General features: G+C 44.5%; 1 protein-coding gene across 2 annotated transcripts in view; it reads right to left on the bottom strand.

The window, feature by feature from the left end:
• The window catches only part of CDC42SE2 (CDC42 small effector 2), a 151,429-nt gene that overhangs the window by 3,048 nt on the left and 126,790 nt on the right, over nucleotides 1–21,591 (bottom strand). For both annotated transcript variants that reach the window (XM_088470038.1, XM_088470036.1), the window contains exons 3-4: nucleotides 3,410–3,511; nucleotides 1,293–1,406 (exon numbers count right to left, since the gene is read on the bottom strand). In XM_088470038.1, the coding sequence (XP_088326164.1) occupies nucleotides 1,308–1,406; nucleotides 3,410–3,511 (201 nt within the window). In that variant the 3' untranslated portion in view covers nucleotides 1,293–1,307. The remainder of the gene's footprint in view (nucleotides 1–1,292; nucleotides 1,407–3,409; nucleotides 3,512–21,591) is intronic.

Below are 21,591 nucleotides of genomic sequence, written 5' to 3'. Positions count from 1 at the left end.
TCAGCTCTTCTATACCGGCCACCACAATGGGCCCACCGTTCATAATGGTCAAGTAAGGTCTGGTAGTATATTTGTCGTCTTTTATTATGGAAGGAGATGAGGCGGCAATCATTAGCAGAAATAAAGGAATAAAACACGAGTAAAAAATGCCCCCAGACACACACTGTGCACACTCCATCCTTGTCCTGGTATCTTTTCCTGTGTCTTAGTGCCTACTACTCTTCTCAATATATGTGGCCAACTACAGTTATAACATCTTGCATATAGTCAATATAGGGCTCATAATAGTGTTTTATGGTCCAAAAATAGGATAGATTATTTACAAGTGGGGTACCCAATATATTGTCTTCTAGGCATAAAAACGTATGTAAGCCAGAAGCATAAGAGAAAAGAAGGAGAACTTCTGTCCCATATGAGGGTCATCTACTCACAAGGGGGAAGATGTACTAAGCCTTGGAGTGAGATAAAGTGGAGAAAGACTGCCATTTTTAAAAACACAGTGTGCAAAAAGTGACATTTAGGACCTGATTGGTTAGTACTTTATCCCTCTCCAAGGCTTAGTACATCTCCCCCAAGGTGTTAGGACAAATGTTTCAGCGATGTCTTGTTAATGGTCACCTGCATTTATCATTCTATTGTAGATTTGCTATCATGTGTTTTGCTTTCAAGTATTCGGTATTGAAGGAAGCATTGAGATATACTTTTGGTCTATATGGCATCACCCAGTTGATGGGAAAGGGGAGGTAGTTGAAATCCCGACTGTCAGGATGCCGGAATCCCGACACCAGTCAGAATCCCAGCACCAGCAAGTAGTGGGGTTATTGGGAGGGTTACGGTTAGGCACTAAAGAGTGAGTTAGGGTAGGTATTAAGGAAAGGGGAGGGTTAGGCACATGGGGAGAGGTTAGGTTTAGGGTGTGGGGAGGGAAGGGTAGGATTAGGGGTAGGGTTAGGATACTTACAGACAGGTGTCAGGATCCTAACCCTGTCGGGATGCCGGCATCGGGATTCTGACCACCGAGTTTCCGAGCGCTGGCATCCCATGTGAAAGTATTCAGTTAAATTAAAGATTTCTAGATTTATTATATTATATTGTTAGGCCTCGGTATAAACAGTCATGCAATGGAAGGTCTCATCCACTGTACAGTAATAAAGAATGAAAGATTTATCTCTGTAAACCTGTCAGAATGTAACGCTATAAAAGGACGTACAAAAGACTGCCTCTTCCCATATACAAATCAGGGAATAGGTCTACATTACATGACAAGAATACACTGGGTTACACTTACTGACCATGTAATACTAAGGTTATCCAGCCTTTGTATCTACGAGCTGCATCTGGACATTTGCTGACATGTTGCCACCGTAGCCACCCTTTGACTGCATTTGGTTTTGGATGGAACTCACCTGCAATATCATCAAGAATAAGGTCACAATAGTAATCTAGTGCTCTAAAAAGAAGCATTTCAGGCAGGAATTATAAAGCTGATGGTAAGTCCCTTTTTTATACATGTACTTGTAGAACTTCAATATAACAAGTTCAGAACTTTTTAAATGTTCTTTTCTCTTGAAATAACAATAATAGATTTTTGACTAATTGACTTTTCGTTAACGACTACAAAGTGGATATGAAAACTAGTTAATTAACATTAGAATACCTGTGAGATTCTAGTCACTGCAGCAGGCAGCTGTATGTCACTTGTACTACTATAGATGGTATTTCTGCAGTCTGTACTACTGGTTACACAGCACAGCACTTGTATTGTCTCACCAGACTATCTTTTATCTGTGTTTCTAAATCATTGATTCTAAAGGTGCTTATCCACTAGACGGTTAAAATGAGCGACTGAACGATAAAGATATCGATATAGTTCGATAATCGTTTGCAGATTGTTTAAAAAATTGGTCTTTTAGACATCTATCATCGTGCAAACATGTTGGTCAACATGACGATAACATCAGGTTCAGCATGTTTGCAGATGATTGATTGTGCCTACACTGAACGACTGCTCGTTTACTGTAGGCACATCACAGACTGACAGACGACTGCACGATTACAATGTCGTCATGTGCAGTCTTTTGCCTGTCTTCTAGTGGATGGGCACCTTAACTGCTGAAAATAAATACATTCACCTATCTTCCTTGTGGCCTACAGGGAAAATATTGTATACCAAGATAAATTACACTGCAACCTGCAAGATTTCCAGTAAGATGAGCAGAAGTCCTACAGCAGAAAAAAACAGCTCTCCTCCAAGTGTAGTAACACATAGCAACAAAATCCACATTTGCTTCCATTCTCTAATTTGGACAAGAATGATCAAAGTGAGTTGTTTACTGGTAAATGCAGATGTGCAGAGTCTGTAGATAAAACCAGGTGGATTGCAGCCCTAAATAGGTATATAGCTGTCTGCACTCGCACAACGTTTCAGAACTGAACTATGGGAGACACCCCGGACTCCAGAGCAGGAGGGGACATGACAAACTAAATAGTGAAACACAGCCCCCGAAGCAAGCAGTATTAGGGGTGTGACTGCATCATTATGCCCCAGCCAATGTCTTTTATGCAGGTGTGTGCGCTTCATGACACAATTACTCAACTCTGCTGATGCAGAAGTCTTTAAATCGAGCCCAGCCCGTATACTTTCCTACTTCGTCTTTATATCTCCTGGGAAGGAGGGACAAAAATTTCAACATTCAGACTGTCGATACCAGAATCTCGACATGGTCTGAATGTCGACATGTGCGTTATGTCAACATAGCATTATTTGAACCCTAACATGGACTATCAACATTGCGCCCTTTGACACACTCAATGTCGACATTATATTCCGGTAGACATGACTATGCGGTATGGTTTCTTAATGAAAAATAAATACAAAAATATTTGTTAAGAAAAACACCAAACATTTTCTGACAAAGCTTATAATTAAATCTAAATACCTTTGGGAGATTTAGCAAAATAAAAAGTCTCTTTATAAAATCAACTTTCAAGTTTAAAACATTTTAAAGATGAATTTGTTATTCAACATTACAAATGGATTGGCGTAAATAATGATTTGTACATGAGAGTTGTTGCATCGGTCTCTCCGCTGTTTAGATTTTGATAGGCGAGCAGATGAGAGATGGAGGCTCATATAGATACTAAGGGGTATATTTACTAAAGTGAGAGTTTTTAGAAGTGGAGATGTTGCCCATAGCAGCCAATCAGATACTACTTAACATTTATCTAGCACCTAGAACATAATAGCTAGAATCTGTATGGTTGCTATGGGCAGCATCTTCACTTCTAAAAACTCTCACTTTAGTTAATTTACCCCTATGAAACTAATGTCCCATTGTCTGCTATGGTGAAACACTCCTGTACATAGCCAGAAATAAAAATAGCGTTTTACTTTTTGTGTAGTACTTACTGAATTCATTCCGCTAAATACATCTCCGGACCCTACATGTGCAGTGTGAACAAAGTTTGTTGGCTCTCCAATCATGGTTCTGTCAATCCGCCGCCGCCTTTTCTGGAAGTAAATGAAAAAAAAAACCAATAAAATTACACACTTTGCTCTTGTCATGTTCCGCGTTGTGATCAGATATTTATAATCATCTGTGCAAACAATACAGACATTCTGTAGTATGGTAAGGTAGGTCCCATGAATAGCTGCACAGGCCTAGAACACTTTGGTATCATAGAACAATATGAACTAGAATGAAGGTGGATAACAGTGGGCCTGATTCAGAGCCGCTCGCTCGCGCTGTGCGTTCGCAGGCGGCCCGATGTGTACGCGAATGCGCACGCTTCTTTCTGCGCGTGCGCAAACTACACACTGCGATCGCAACCATCTCGCTCACCCAGCAAAGGCAGCCCAGGGTAATGAGTGACAGGAGAGGCCGTTTGTGAGTGGTAACAGGGGCAGGACAATAACGGGGGGTTTGAGATGCGAACGCAGGCCTGAGTGTTTTAACGCCGTTTTAGAGGCGTGCATAATTACAGCGTCATAGTACACGTCACTTGCCTTTTTTTACACTGATTTCCTCGCAATGCTTGCGGTAGGGTAAGGCTACCACAAGCACTGCATTCACATCCGATGGTGCTCGATGTACCAATGTTTTAATACACTTCCTGGAAATGACGTGTTGCTGGTGGGCGGCTCTGCCTGTGCGATTGGGCGTACGCATACACAAAGTGGCCGCTCGCTAAGACATGGTGGGCATGCTTATGCCTTGGCGAGCGATAACTTCCCGTGCGTCACTTTGATAAATTTGCATACGCATCTAGCGAGCGTACGCAGATAGCAAACGGGTCTGAATCAGGCCCAGTATGTACACATACTGTGATGAAGGAAACAAAGGAAGTACAAATGTGCTGCAGATCAAAAGGAAATTAGCTAGGTTCATAGATACTTGCCCAAAATATAATACCCTGGCTGAACAATGCCTATCATTGTAGCATGTACACTTTTAGGAGAAAATTACTTAAAATGCAAAGATTAACACTTCCATTCCTAGTTGTGTGCTTTAGTAAAAGTTCCACTGGGAAAGAGTTTTCTGGCCACGGTTCTGTAAGCAGCTGCGGCCAAGCTGTCACTGAAGAGTTGGATCCAACTGTCAGCTAGATGGTTCAGTGACCACCTGTCATATACAGAAGGAAAAACAGAAAGGATGAAATCACTGCTTCAGGGTTGTAGGGAAATAAATACTTATTGGATATGTGGTAAAGATTTCAAGTTAAAGTATTATTGAATTGAGAGACTTGCACAGGGTCAGAGAGCGACAAACACACACTAAGGGGGGTATCCACTTAGATGTGATATTTCCACTATTCTCCAAATAACTTTGTTTTCGTGGCTATTGCGAGAAAACGACTACTTTCATCTTCATAGTTTTCGTGGTATCTAATTGCAAGCAAGCTTCTGTTAAGATCTCCCGAATACACACCAATCTTGTCATTGGGAACTTTTTGCACTATTTAAGGGTTACTGGGACGTAGTCCTTGCACCATTTTGACCAGAGTTTTCCACTGCTTGTCTACAGAGTTCCCACCATTGCAGAATTTTCCCTGAAAACGTTGATTGCACTTTAGTATATATACTGAATGTGTTTTCTTGCAAAATTAATGTTCTATTTAAATTGGGGGTGCATAAAAATGGATACAAGTATATATTTAGGTCATGTTAAGCCACTTTTAAAAAAAACTTAAAAACACACCTAACACCCATCTGCAATCTTAAACACACCTGTCCCAATCATACAGCACCCCCATTTACCTGGCCCACATCAATTAACCCATTTTCCTGCACTTTGCACTTTTTCATCCCAATAATGACGTCATTATTTATCAAATTAAAATAATTAAATAATTATTTTTGCATAATTAGTCATGAAGTAGGATGTCCCAGTGGTTCTACACCAAGTCCCGACATCTTTTAGCGGTTTTGCATAACTTATCACCTGCACAGAGGTGGTGAAAAGAAATCGCTGATAAAACCAGCACGTATCCCTGAAAAATTCTCGCTCGCTTGTACTTGGGTAGCTTATGTGAAAAGCCAGTGTTTTACTATGGAGATTTCTTTTCTCGAGAAAACGAAAATCGGAGAAAAATTACGAAGTTTTCTCAAAATACATGTAAAAGGATAGGGAGAAAAGTTCTCATGAAAATTGTACCACGTGACGGCGGGATTATGGGAGAAAAGGGTTATCGTATCTAACTGGCCATATTCTGTGTGCAACTGCGGGGTATCTGCATTCAAAATGCTACGTTACGGTGACACAGCCGTTGCACACAGAATATAGGCATGACACACATTTTAATCAGAAGCTGCTTGTGCATTCTATTTATCACTTTGCAAATAAGACGCATTTGAAGGTAAAAAGTTGCATGAAATGAACACTTGGCGTTACAGACTCGCACGGTGCTCAAACGTTATGTTTAATACAACATGTAGCGCACGAAGGTAAGATGTATGTGGACACATCTGTACACAGTTGCCACATCTGTGCCATCACACTGCCCCTATACATCCACCTGTGAAAATGGCCGCCATCACCATCAGTGCGCTCACCTCTGAACAGTCTGCAGTATGTCTAATAATCTTGTTTCCAATAAAACATTCACTATGGATACCTATACATTGAATATAATAAGTGGAAGACCATTCTGTAAATGTTCTTTAAGAAAATCCAGTATTTGAAGCATACTAGAATCTAGTGCCTTTATCAACTCAGATTTGCATCAAAATAGATTTTCAAAACATTGTAGTATATTTTTGAAGAATTACTCTTCCTTGCTTGCAGTAATACTTCAATGACTTTACCTGAGGTATCCGTAGAATCCATTTTGTACAGCAACAATGACCTGCTAGACCACTGCTATCACTTCTGCTACTTCCCTTTGTATCTTTAGGGTTATTGCAATTAGAGAAAATGGTTAAACATATAGCTCAGTTAGAATCTCAAAAGGTCTATTAAGGGCATCTATTCCGTGATAGAAATAGAATATTTCCAGTTTGGCATTTTAGCTCATTGCCATCAGTTCTATCTGGGGAATTTCACATTTCGGAAACATTAATTGAATCACCTCCATGTGCAACTCCCATTCTACTGGCTGGAGCTAATACTATTAGGGGTAATCTGCCATCCTGTTGTTTTTCCTTGATACATGAAGTGTTGTGTGGTATCTTATTTTGTGCAATGCCCATTATATGAGTGTTTATACTTGTATCATTATTCACTTGGTTTTGGTGCCTGCTTGTTTGGTTATGAAGGATGCTAACCTCCAACTATTTGAAAAGATTAAACATGCCCTGATCTTTCCACAATTCTCAAGAAATCCTCCATTGACCCCTCCTGTCTCTCTAATTACTGCCCCATATCTCTCCATCCCAAAACATCAAGTGTCTTGAGGGGTTAGTATACAAGCTGCCTCTCCTCCTTTTAGAGTCACTCCTTTCTGGCTTTCAATGATTTCTCTCAATCAAAAAACTGTCCTCACTGATGACCTCCTTAAGGCCAAAATCCAAAGGCCATTTCTCTATTATTGTACTTCTTGATATCACAGCAGAATTCAATACCACTTACCACTCCCTACTCCTAAAAACTGTCCACTTTTTCGTGATCCACGATTCGGCTCTCTACTGGCTCACGTCTTACTTGTCAAATTGCTCCTTCTGTCTCTATACTCAACTCCACTTCACTTACCCTTCCCTTCAGGGTCTGTCAGGTCTCTGTCCTTGGCCCCCTTCTCTTCTACCCCTATTCCCTCAGTGAGTTTATCAATTCTATGTTGATCTCTCCCCTTCTGTCCCTCTCCCGTGTCTGCCATATACTCTTGAATGCCCCATCGCTTCCTGAAACTCAATATTTCCAAAACTGAAGTCATCATCTATTTCCCAACCATGGTTTCTTCTCACACTCTACTGTTTCCAAAGTCTAAAGTCTCGATTTCATCTTGAACTCTTCCTTTTCCTTCTCCAATCACATCTTGTCGCTCTTCAAAACCTGCTGCTTCCACCTCCTGCTTCCAGAATAAGGCCATTTTTCACCCTAAAAGCTACCAAATTTCTTGCATACCACTTATGTCTAGACTAGATCACTCTTCTCTGGCCTTCTTAATTCCCACCTCCCTTGCCCCCTTTTAATCTATTCTTGATTCTGCTGCCTGCATAATTTTTCTCTCTGTTCTACCTATGCTGCCCACCACCTCATTGGTTCAGTGATAAAGTCCATATCTAGTTCAAACTTTCCCCTACAAGGCCCTCAACTACTCCTTACATATACTGACATTTCCTCATATACTCCCTTCCATCCTCTTTGGTTTGCCAAAGACCACTGCTTCACCACTTTCCATGCTCACCTTCAGGATTTCTCCTGGGCTGCTCCTAACCCATGAAATGCCATCTCATGCTCCACTACACTATCATCCAGCCACCATATGTGCCTGAACTCTCCAGTCTCTGCCTCCCTTATCCCCTCTTCTCCCTAGTGCATCCATCCTATCCACCCCAGACTATATGTTCTTGCGAGGTTTCTTTCCACTCTGTCTTCACTATATAACTATGCCTTTGTACACAAGAATTACATAATGTTATGAAATTGTAACTTATTCTAGCCCCATTGTACAGCGCTATGGAACCCTGGTGCCACCTTATAAATAAAAGATGCACTAATTAAGATGAGAACTGTTCCACACTGTTCTAGCCTCAAAGTTGTTTGCACGCAGTCTTTCTTTTTGACTTCCTACAACCTGTATTGCCATGTTGTGCAGATGAGCACCCCAAGCCCAATACACATTCCAGTTCTCCTTTCTCCTAATGTGTGTTCTTGCCACCAGTCTTTCTGGTTTTCTGTGTCAGTCTTAAAACTTGACCTAGAGTTTCTAGAGTACAATTTCTTTGCCTGAGTGCTTCTAGCTGCAGGTCTCTCATATGCTAACCTGTACATGAGAGAATGCATACGATAGAGAAAACAGGCTTGGGACATTCTGTGGAGACTGGATCTGGTAGGAGAGCCATTGATTAATTTAATTCTCTCATGTGTCTCTGATGCTTTGTGTGTAATTGCTAAAGTGGGGGTTTATAGAAGTGGATGTGTTGCCCATGGCAACCAATCAAATTCTACTTATTTATCTAGCACCTTCTAGAAGATTATTACATTTTATTTATAGGGTGCCACAAGTGGTCTGCAGTGCCGTACATATATATGTCAACAGTAGGACAGTACAGGGTACACAGAACATTACAATACAGTAACCAGAACATAAACAGAGCACAACAATTAGCATCATAATTCTCAGTAAACAATACAGCTGGAAAGGTGAAGGCTGTCATTAAGTGCTAGTGAAGAGGGCTGTGAGACAGTAGGGAGGAGGACCCTGCTCCTAGTTCACAATCTATGGATAATAGCTAGAATCTGATTGGTTGCTATGGGCAACACCTCCACTTCTATAAACCTGCACTTTAGTAAATATGTCCCTTTGGCTCAAACGGTGTCTTCCCAGAAATTGCACTTGTTGAAAAGGCAATAGGTCACTTTTGATGGAATTTGTGACCCATCCATGCTCTTGGAAAATGAGAATTCACTATGAGTGTCTAGCTCTGGGCAATGTTTTCTGATTACTACAATATCATCCAGATAAGGCTAGAGCAAAATTCCTTGAGTCTCTAGAGATGTACAGATGTGTCCTCATAGACTGTGGCTTCAGTCGCGACAATGAGCCCCTCTCCACATGCCATGTCCCAGACGACTAAGCTGCACTGAGCATTTTTAATGCTCAAAATGCACGTCTTATTAATGTGCACAGATAAAACTAGAAGCGACAAAACTACTCTTCTAGATTACACTGATCAATTTGATATGTCACACATGTACATCTGGGTGCAAACAAGTCTGAATCTGTATACGAAGTGCCACGACCCAGAAGCAGAGTTTTTTTCTTACACAGAGTGAGACTTTGTAAGTGTTTAATACTAATTCCCGTGCAGTTAAAGACACTGCCCGGCATCTGTAGTACATTTTCAGTGGTGTTTTGCCGCATCTGTGATGTAAATAAAGATGCAAATACTTAAAGAAAAAGACCTTTCAGAGCAGGCCTGTCGTGCCCTATGGTGTATTGAGGCTCTGTGTAGGAGGACACATCTATAACAGTCTGAAATTGGCCTGTTCCTCTACCAGAAATAGTTCAGAATAAAATCCAGTTCTCTGAAATGTAGGGACTATAGAAATCCCTGGTTTCTCTAAAAGTGTTTCTATGTGGTTGCATCAGGCTATCACCTAAGATTGTAGAGTTTATTACATTTCTGTTCATCTCGAATTCCATTTCTTATTTATATCTGGCAATATACTGCACACAAAGGTCCTAATTAGAATGCATCCAAGCCTCCTTATGCCTAGAAATCTTGCCAACCTTCAGGATTGTTGGAGGCGATGGTAGTCCATAGTCATTGTGGAATTCTTAGTTGTCCTCTCCCTTTTCCAGAAAAGGGCTGAACACGACCTCTACATGAATTACACAGGTACGGTCTCCAAAGACGATAAGCCAAAGGGTCCTACTAATCAACACTGTGGATACTATAACTTTAGGAGCAAACGTAATAGTATCCATTGAGGTTTGACAAACCTTTCCTTAAAGACCCAATTATTTAATAAGTTGATTCTACTTACTTTGTCTTGAGTATAAAGTATACAGATTGTTTATCCAAATTCTTTTCGGCTGAAGCAATATTTACACTAGATTTAATTCATACCCACAGAAATATGTATTTTTTATGACATTACTTCCTAGTTTTGTCCATTAGATCTTTAAGTGGGCGTCCACACACTAATGTTATAGCAGTTTTTTGTGATAAACAAGCTACTAAAGAATGCCATGTTCTCAATCTCCTGAAATGGAAATAGTTTCATATTTATTCAACAGATTCTATTTTTTTATCCAGATCTTTAATCACTTTATGTCAGTGGTTCCCAATCTTTTCTGAAGCACGCCACTCTAGAGTGTCAGGATTTTTTTCAAGGCACTCCAAGGACAAAAGTTTCTTTTTGAGAAACTCTGAAAAAAGGATTAAATTAAGTCTGTAAATTGTGCTTACAGTGCCTATCATCCTTAGGTCCAGTTATATGATGGTGGACAGGGCTGCACTTCTGTTTTTCCACATATTTTATGATTTGTAGCCGCCAGCACTGGTTTTGTCTATCAAATTGACCAAAAACCATTTTATTTGGCACTGGACCACCAACTTGTGACACCCCTGCAAGTGCTTTGCGGCACCCTAGGGTGCCACGTTACCCAGTTTGGGAACCACTGCCCATTGATAATGGTTTCCCCACAAAATTAAGGTTGCGAGTTGAATGTGAAAGTTGTATCCTGTATATCCACTGTGTTGTCTAATTAACGCAGGGCTTAAATGTACTGGGTTCTTCTTTAATTTCCCATTACTCACTATCAGATGAGTCTTTACAATCAACAAATCCCTCTGGAGGAAACTTATTTATTATTCATATCTATATCTGTGATCTTGTCAGTTTAACCCCTTGTCTGCAGATCCACCATGGATGCAAAATATTTAATCATCCTGAAAATAATGATAAAAATGGAGGGAAAAAAAAGAAAAGAAAAAAAGAACACACACTTAGGCCCCTATTTACTACAATCTGCATTTTAAATGCAGATTGTAGTTTGAGAATTTCACCTAAATTTGCATTGCGAATTTAGGAATTAATCACGAGAATGTATCAACATTCTCAAGCAGGGACAGAGCTTGCGAGAAAGCTGTCCCTGCGATCCTCATTGCACACTGTTCACTGTATTTTTCACAACAAATACAGTGACAGTGCCTCCACGCATGCGCCGACTAGCGCTACTCCCATAATCTATGATCACAGGGGGCCGGTTCCCGGCTTTGCTCTGCCTGTCAGAGCGGAGCAGGGGAACCCTGCTTAACGTCATTGTCAAATGGCGATGTTATAGCAGGGCTCTCACCTGTTTTTTTCATAATTCCCCCTTAGTAAATTTCAGGCAGATCACATTTCCCATTACAAGTATGGGAAATGCGATCTGCTTGCAAAATAAATGAGAATTAAATGGCTTGGAGTAGATTTTCACTACAATTGCTCTTTAATACATTTCAGTTAAACTAAAATAATGTGAAAACACCCCTTTTCACATTATTTTAGTAAAAAAACAAAAAGAGACCAAAAGATTGACAGAGCCATATATGAGGGTTTATCTAGAACTGTGTCCTTAGGCTTATCAAAACCGGTTCAGCTTCATACTGCAGGCTGTAGTTGTACTCAACGATGCAGCAGGTCTAAAGCATGTCCAGCTGCTCCATCTCATGTGCTAATGGATCTTTAGGACTGACTTGTCATAGGCACAGGTTTTTTTACATGACGAGATCTGCTTGCCGTGTCTACAAAGCCTGGTTTCCAGGAACCATTCCTTGTCCTAGTGAGTACTCTGACTAGAAGTGACATGGAACTATCCGAATCCTCTGAACTAAATCGGATTTAAAAAGTAGAGATATGGTAAGAACTTACCTTTGTTATCTCTTTTTCTACTTCACGGTCCATAGAAGGTCCACAGGAAACCTTGGGGTATAGGTGATGGCAAAGACATCCGGGCACCACGCAATTCAGTTTTTCTCCCAGGACGCAATGGGGCCTCCCTTTATACCCCGACCCGGGCCGAAGGCTCCTCAGTTACGTAGCAAGCCAAAGGCCGGAGGAGGATAAAAGAGAGAAGACAGTCAGGAACACTCAAGAATCACATTCTCACACAGGAGACGGAAAACCGGTGACCAGAGCGAAACCCATCTGAAGCACAGGCGTGTCAGGGTAGGCACCCTGTGGACCTCGTAGAAAAAGAGCTAACAAAGGTAAGTTCTTACCATATCTCTACTTTTCTATGGGTCCATAGAAGGTCCACAGGAAATCTTGGGGATTCTCAAGGGTGGGGACGCTCCTGTGCAGAAAGGAGAATCCGCCGCCCGATGGAGGCATCCTGAGTGGCAAAGGTATCAAAAGTATAATACCTCAAAAAGGTCTGGACAGAAGACCATGTGGCCGCCTTACAAAGCTGCACAGCCGAGGCACCACTGATAGCTGCCCACGAATGACCCACAGACCGAGTAGAATGAGCAGTGACCAAGGGCGGCACAGGCAGGCCCTCCTGAATGTAAGCCTCAGAGATAGTCATGTGAAGCCATCTAGCCAAAGTTTGTTTACTGGCTTTGTTTACTGGCCATCCCATCTTGTGGAAACAATAAAGAACAAACAAGGAGTCTAATTTCCGGAGAGAACTTGTACGAGCCACATAAATGCTGAGGGCACGTACCACATCCAAAAAGGCCTCACCGACCGAGAGGTCTGGGGAGTTAAAGGCCGGCACAATAATTTCTTCATTAATTTGAGAACTAGAGACCACTTTAGAAAGGAACCCAGGGAGAGTTCGAAGCACTGCCCTGTCCCTGTGAAAAACTAGAAATTGGGAACGACAGGAGAGAGCCCCCAAATCAGAAACTCTTCTGGCAGAAGCAATGGCCAGAAGACACACAGGGCCTGATTCAGAGGAGCTCGCTATTTGCGAGCGCTCGCACTGAATCGGGGGGATTTAAAAAAAAAAAAAAAAAAAAAATCCGCCTCCACACCGCTCGCATAGCTGTGGATGAACACCCACAGCTTTTGCGAGCGGCCTTGCGATGGTCGCGATTATCGCGACCATCGGGCTTGCGACGAGACCCATGTGGTAGGGTCTCGGTTCCCGCAAGCCCGAGTGAACTTCCTACTCTAATAGAGCAGGAAGTTCACTACTGACAGCACGAATGATGTCAGTAGGGCCGTCCACAAACGACAAGCGTTCCTTCGGGAACGCCTTCATTTGTCCAGCCACCCCCCTCCCCGCCTACAAAACGGGGCGAGCTGTCGATCAACATCAACAGCCGCCCCGTTTTGTAGCGAGCCCCGGAGCAAGTGAAGTTCTCACTCGCTCCGGGGCTCGCGTGCGCACTGGCCGACCATCGACACACTTGCCAGCGCTATGCGAGCGGGTCTGAATCAGGCCCACAGTCTTGGCAGTAAACCATTTGAGGTCCACTGAGCCCAGTTTTTCAAAGGCAGGGTTCTGAAGAGCCCTAAAGATAACAGCCAAATCCCAAGGCACTACAGGAGGGACAAATGGAGGCTGGATACGCAGGACCCCCTGCAAGAAAGTGCAGATGTCAGGAAGAGGAGCAATCCTTCGCTGAAACCACACTGAAAGGGCTGAGATATGGACCTTCAGTGTAGCAAGGCGGAGACCAAGGTCCAAACCCGCCTGCATGAAAGCCACACTCTGGATATCCTGATCACCTGGGGGTTATAACTTTTTGGATGACACCATTCAAAATAGGTATGCCACACCCTGTGGTAAAATCCTAGCAGAGGCAAGTTTTCTTGCTCTGAGCATGGTGTTAACCAGAGCCAGAAAAACCCTTGGACCTTAGGAGGGATGTCTCAAGAGCCACGACGTCAAAGACAGACGACCCAGATCTGGGTAAAGGCAAGGACCCTGTGACAAAAGGTCCGGACATTGAGGCAACAGCCACGGAGTGTCGATGGAGAGACTCCAAAGATCTGAGTACCATGGACGCTGGGGCCACCAGCAGGACCATGCCTCCCTCTTGTTTGAATTTTTGAAGAACACGAGGCAGAAATGAGATTGGAAGAAACAGATACACAAACTGGAAGGGCCACCTGACTGACAGAGCGTCCACCAAGAGAGCTTCGGCGTCTCTTGTGCTGGACCCATACTGTGGCAGCTTGTGATTTAGCCAAGAGGCCATGAGGTCCACGTCTGAAAGGCCCCACCTGTCCACTAAGAGCTGAAACACTTCTTGGTGGAGAGACCATTCCCCGGGATGCATGTTGTGACGTCCAATGAAGTCTGCTTCCCAATTCAGCACTCCCGGAATGAACACCGCCGATATGGCTGGTAGATGGCCTTCAACCCATGACCGAATGCGTGACACCTCTGTCATTGCCGCCTGACTTAGAGTTTCTCCTTGACGGTTTAGATAAGTCACTGTCGTGGCATTGTCTGACTGTACTTGCACGGGTTTTCCATGAAGCAACAACGTGGCTTGCTGCAGGACCTTGAAAACTGCCCGCAGTTCCAATATATTGATCGGAAGCGCAGATTCCTCTGCGGTCCACCTTCCCTGAAAAGAGTGTGGACCCGTCACTGCACCCCAACACCGAAGACTGGCATCAGTCGCCAGAAGGACCCAGTCCGAGATCCAAAAAGGACACCCCTTGTTGAGGTGGGCCGTCTGTAGCCACCAAGTCAACAAAAAGCGCACCCCAGACAGAGCATCATCAATGGAGTCCGTATATGATGGGGTAATCCATCCCACTTGGAGGGGATCGCTTTCTGCAGAGGCCGGGAATGAAACTGGGCATACTCTACCATGTCGAACACTGACACCATAGATCTCAGCAACTGCATCGCTGAGTGGACTGACACTCGTCGACTGTTTAGGAATCTGCGTACTCACATCTGCAAAGTGGAGATCTTTTCGGCTGTCAGAAAATTCCTTTGCTGTTGTGAATCCAACAGAGCTCCCAGATGAAGCATCCTTTGAGATGGAATCAGTGAGGACTTCTTCCAGTTGACCAGCCACCCAGGTACCTGGAGCACAAATATCGTTAGCTGCAATTGGTGGTGAAGGACCTCTGGCGACCCTGCTAGCAGTAAGAGGTCGTCCAGATATGGTAACAGGCAGATTCCCTGCAACCGCAGGTAGGCTGCCATTACTGCCATGACCTTTGTAAATATCCGTGGTGCAGTTGCAAGGCCAAACGGTAGAGCCTGAAACTGGAAATGCTGTTGTGACACAGTAAACCTGAGAAAACGTTGGTGAGTTGAAGTAATTGGAATATGCAGGTATGCGTCCTGGATATCCAGAGATACCATAAATCCCCAGGTTCCATAGCCAGTATAACTGAGCGTAGGGTTTTCATCCCGAACCTGGGTACCCTGAGAAATTTGTTCAGGGACCTGAGATTGAGAATAGGACGGTAAGGACAGTTTGGCTTCTGGACTAGAAAAAGGCTGTAATAATACCCTGTTCCTCTTTGGGACATCGGGACCGGTACAATGACTCCTGCCTGCAGCATGGATTTTACCACCTGTTGAATAGTCAAAGCCTTGTCCCCATTTTTCGGAAGCCCTGTGCAAAAGAATTGATGGGGAGGCCTTCTTCGGAAGGAGAGGGCGTACCCCAGAGAGACCACTTCCCTCACCCAGGAATTCATGGTAGTCCACCAGTGCTGGGCGAACTGAAGAAGTCAGCCTACCACCATGGGGTCCCCCAGGAGGAAGCCTGTCCCGTCAAGCTTGTCATCAGATTAGGCAGCCGGACATGTGGTACTCCAAGGCTGCTTTTTAGGCCTGGCAGATTTCTTGGCGGGGGATGGCCTGGGAAAGGACTGAGGGCCTGATTCAGACCTGGTCGCAAGCGCTGAGCGCTCGCAACCGGGTCGATGGTGGCCCAGAGCGCATGCGCACGACGGAGCCGAAATCTCTCTGGGGCTTGCGGCAACGAGACCCTACCACAAGGGTCTCGTCGCAAGCCTGATGGTCGCGATGGTCAAGACCATAGCGACCATCTTCCTGGCCGCTCGCTATAGCTGTGGGTGGTCACCCACAGCTACGCGAGCGGCCAGGAGGCCATTCTACAAAAAAAAAAAAAGACTGGCCCTGATTCAGAGCGAGCGCTCTGTCAGAGCGTCTGGCTCTGAATCAGGGCCTGAGTTCTAGCCTTACCTGGGGCCAGATAGGTCCGAAAGGACGCAGTCCGAGCCCCTGAAGAAGCAGGAGCTGAAGGCAGACAAGCCGACTTAGCTGCTGCTAATGTATTCACGTTCTTATCCAAATCAGGGCCAAACAAGACTTTACCGTCATAAGGTAAACATTCCAACCTCTTCTTGGATTCCGCATCAGCTCTCCAAGAATGGAACCACAGAGAGCGGCGAGCAGCAATGGCCGCCGAAGAAACCCTGGCATTTAGTAGGCCAATAGAAAAAGCTGCCTCATTTATATAGGTAGCATAATCTCAGAGATTTCCCACAAGATTCAGCCGCTCCCTAGTAGCATTAGAGGCTCAGAATAGCAGAATAGGTACAGGGATAGCAAAAATAGAAATACAGTTTTTAGCAAAGTAGACAGACAGCACTAGCATACAGTCGCAAACAAATGCAGAAAACGACAATACCTGCACTTAATGGCACCTCCTTAAGTCAACTACAGAGACTTAAAGCCTGATTCAGACCCGCTCGCAAGCGCTGAGTGCTCGCAAGCGGGTCGATGTTGCCCAAGTGCGCATGCGCATGACGGATGCGGCCAAAAGCACTCCAGGGCTTGCGGCAGCGAGACCCTACTGCAAGGGTCTCGTCGCAAGCCCGATGGTCACGATGGTCTTGACCATCACGGCCATCATTTTGGCCGCTCGCTATAGCTGTGGGTGGTCACCCACAGCTATGCGAGCGGCCAGGAGGCCGCTCCAAAAAGTAAGAGGGACGGTCCTGATTCAGAGCGAGCGCTCTGTCAGAGCGTCCGGCTCTGAATCAGGGCCTTAGTGTCTAGTAGGACAAGAGTGTTACATACACTGACCACCAACCAGAGGAGAGGTATGTAGGGGGACCCGTACTCTGCACCACCTGTCGAGATCAGTGACACACAGCCAGAAGATTGACCGTTTAAGAACTCATGGGGAGGTGGAGCCAGAAGCTGTCACAGTTCAAGCCAGACTGCAGTGGAAAGGAGCGCTGAGCAGCGGGGTGGAGCTGGCTGTTAAACAGGGAAGTCTACCTCCCCTGGCCAGCGTTTAACCCCTGGGACGCTGGAGTATTCCGCAAAACTCCAGTCCCCAGTCCCAGGTGGCTTAGTGTGAACGCAGGACTCAGTGCCTGGCCACACTTGTTGTCATCCCCTGGGTGTCCCCCAACCCTGGAAGAAAAAAAGACTGTGCCTCGGCACGCACCACCATGGCGCGTGTCGTTTACCTGCACCCCGTAGCGTCCAGCCACAGTCTAGGGATCCTCCGGGGTCCCTGCTAGCCAAGACCCCTGAGGCCCACCGAGAGGCACGGATCAGTACCGGCGTTTCAGCACCAGCGTGGTGATGATGTGGCAGTGCGAACTTCCACTGGACTGTGTGCGCTGACCACACTTATAAAAAACTTCACATTTTCAGGGGCTGTTAGCAACAGCCCCATTGCGATACAGTGACCAGACTCCGGTCGGGCACCAAATGAAAACTGAGCAGCCTCCGGCCTGGGGGCGGGGTATATAGGGAGGCCCCGTTGCATCCTGGGAGAAAAATTTAACTGCGTGATGCCCGGATGTCTTCGCCATCACCTATACCCCAAGGTTTCCTGTGGACCTTCTATGGACCCTGAAGTAGAAAAAAGTAATAATAAAAAACACCCCTCTATGCTCTGACCTCCGACTTGCTCAGCATAATAGACAGAAAAGAGACAAGACGTGGAAGGAGTCGTCTCTCTATATTCTGTCCAGGAGGTGTCAACTGACTAATGCTGGGCATACACGTTCAGATAAAATGGCTGTCAGGTATTTTATCTGACAGCCTGATATCGTGGCCATACATTGGGGTCTATTCATAAAGCAGAGAAGAGCCCTGTTTAGCTGAAATCAGGGCTCTTCTCTGCCCTGTGCTATTCATGGAGCAAGTTTACCGTGGAGAAGTGTAATACTTCTCCAGCTGCATCCCCGCTCCATGCCTGCATTGCATCACCATGCTATTGTATGGCGAGTGCGAATCACAAAGGAACGGAGAGCTCAGCTTTCCCTTCCTCTCCTGCGGTACAGATTCGCCATCTGAGGATAGCGTAGTCTGTACCGCAAGCCGAACAGAGCAGGGAAGTTGCATACTTCTCTGCTATCTGCCCAGCACCTGTCACTGGCTCCGCCCCCTTTTCCCAGCGTCCATTGCAGCAGATCTGACCTGACCTGCTGCTCTCGGACGCCGGCGCATGCGCAGCGAGAAGCAGACATATCGGGCTCCCGATAGGTGTCTTCTCACTGCGTACAGCGATCGTGGATGGGCCGGACAGCACCCGAAAACGCCGGAGAGGTTAGTGTACATGAATGGCTACTAAACTTCACTATATATCGCATCAATGTGTTGTGATATATAGTGAAATCTTTTAGTAGCCACTTCATGTTGGACATGAATAGACCCCATTGTGAGAACTCACAGTATATGTGCCAATATATATATATTTGCACTCCTCCCCAGGGGAGGAGACATTTCCCCGTGAAGGAATAAGGGAAATGTCTGTCTATCGGCCGTGGCTAGGCGTACACTGCCTGATGTGGCCGGCTTTCACTTTGAAATTATCGGATCGAATGGGCATGCTGGCCAATCCGGCATGCCCGACCGATTTATATTGTCAGATTGGTCACCCACATACACTGGACCGATATTGGCAGATCGGTCAGATAATTATATAGTGTATGCTCAGCACAAGGATTTCACGGTTTGCATGGAGTCTGAAAAAAAGATAATCAACGGTTTTATCAAGGTACAAAGAATTTTGGACAGAAAAAAACAAAACCTAAGGCTGAAATAGGATCCAGTATTATTAGGATTAAATAGATGGGTCAAGTGATTATCTGCATAAAATTTTTCTATTCATTCAATTATTTCAAATGCTTTGAAAGCCCAAGATACAAAGCAATTTTTTTTCCTGACAAAGAATTGCATTGCTTTCATACATGAATAAACACAGTATATGCAAATATAATATGCTGTACGTAATACAAAATGTTGAGGCCCACTAGGGCTGGAAACGTCCATACTAATAAGCTTAGGTCACATCACATTGTTACAGCAACACTTCATACCACTGGGCTTAGATATAAATACACGTCCTGGCATATTAATCAGCTGAACCCTATAACAGTTTTATGGAAGATAAGAAATGATCACTAAGACAATATATTATAGTTTTACAACTAGCTTTTAAAAATATATTCTTTTATCAATCTATTTTTATGTTCAAGACTATTTTATAGCGATTCTTGATTTAAATTGACTTTTCTGCTTGTACCCATGATGCATTATTGTCCAGTCTATGGTTTGACATGTTGAAAGTACAGCAAATACATTATAGTGATCACAATACTACAGTTATAAATACATTAAGTGATTGCTATGTAAAATGGATTATTGTATATATCATAATACTCATATAAGGGTGATACCAAAAAAATGCACACAATCTTACTGGCCAATTGATGGCATCAAAATTAGGTCTGGAGGCAATTTTAGAACATTGTTCAAAAATAATGTCTGTAGTATTTCCCCATGACACCAATGATTGTGGGTCATTCCACTCTTTTTATTACACTGTTAGATTTCTAATTTATCACACATTCCAGTTTATTTAGTACCAGCAGCGGCTCCTGCCCTCTTACCTGAGGGGGGCTGCAGCCTGCTCAATGAATCTGGCATGTGTCGGAATCAGCGCATGTGCATGAGCGGCGGTGGCGTCGCGCATGCTTAACACCAGCTTCATTGGTTGCAGCCCCGAGAAGCCCTGTAGGGCTGCCTGAAAGGCAGAGCAGCAGCTTCCACTGGAAGTCGCTCTCTGCTGATCGCAGCCCGGACTGGCAGCCCCAGGGGGAGGAGACACCTCCCTGTTGCTGCCTGTCTTCAGCGTGACTGGCAGGTGGAGCTTCCAATGGGAAGCCACCTCCAGTCACAGTGGCTCACTGAAGTGGCTGATTTTACTGGGGGGCTGCAGCCTCGCAGCACCTAAGCAAGATCCGCCACTGTGTACCTCCTTTTAGCAGTACCCTGTAACCTGAAGGGGCTGTGAATGAACTAATAAGTAGGCAATCGTGCCTTCAAACCATTTCTATAATTTTGCCATCACATTCATCTCCCAAACAAGTCATTGGATATGTGCTCACTACTGTGCATTAATCTCATATGTTTAGTCCTATCCACTAAAAAGTTCAGTCTACCTTCAAGTCTTTCAGTGCATAAGGGAACAGTAACATTGGTGCTACTCTTAATAATAAAATATGGTACAACTATACATACACACACTATACCATTATAGATGATATCTGATCTCCTACAGAGCAGATATGATCCCAGTCTCTGCTCCTGGGGCACTTAATCTGATTTGAGTCACAATTTACCTTAATAACTTCCATGAATGGCCAATGCTATGAAGTTAGGACACAACAGCACAGAAAGAAAGGTATAGACGTGGGTGACTGCAGAGGTTTACCACAAGCTCCACAAGATGAATAGACGACCTCAGAGAGAGACAGAGGCTCCTCCAATGCCTTCTTTGTATAAACTGGAGATTTATTATTCAGCCCACAAGCATCTTTAATAGTGATGGGCAGTGCTGTCAATGTGCAAAAAATAGAAATCGAACCATTTACGTCTAAGAGAACAATCCCTGCTGACATCCTCTGGAGCTTACCTCTGCCCAGGTCTAATCAAAATGTCATTTGGAAAGTGCAGAGATTTCGTCAATTTAGCTGTGAAATTTACCAAGTTGAGTTTTCCTTTAAAAAAAATGCTACTTTAAATCTTGTGGTTACATCACCAAGATCTTGGCACGTTCCTAATCCCAAATGATATCACATTTGTCCCTTAATATCTTTCATGCTTAGACACTTTCAAAGAGGCAGTAAGGTACAGAGCCGGCCCTAGGCATAGGCATTCTAAGAAAATGCCTAGGGAGACTGGAATGACTAGGGGCACTCGGCTCTGCAGCTTCCCCCACACCCCCGCGATCGAAGCTCAGCTCCGATTGGGCAGAGCAGCGGTAATCCAGTCAGGTGACTGTGGGGTCACGGTGATAGCCAGGTCCGTCCTGGCTACAGGAGAAGACAAGGAAGACACTCCTCCCATGGGCCTTTGGGCTCCGCCAACATATTAACCCATCGGACCAGCGGCCAGGCATCTGCAGCAGCATCAAAAAAGAAGGCCTTAGGGCGTTGAGTGTCTCAGGTAAATTAGCTAGCTCAGGCTGGGAGAGAGACAGTCACAGGAGGAGAGAGGGGGGTGGTGGGGCTGGGGCGGGCA

Source organism: Taudactylus pleione, unplaced genomic scaffold, assembly GCF_031769625.1.
Source record: "Taudactylus pleione unplaced genomic scaffold, aTauple2 ptg000095l, whole genome shotgun sequence".
Lineage (NCBI taxonomy): Eukaryota > Metazoa > Chordata > Amphibia > Anura > Myobatrachidae > Taudactylus > Taudactylus pleione.
The sequence above is the reverse complement of the archived record's forward strand: the minus strand, read 5'-3'. Positions and strand labels throughout refer to the sequence as shown.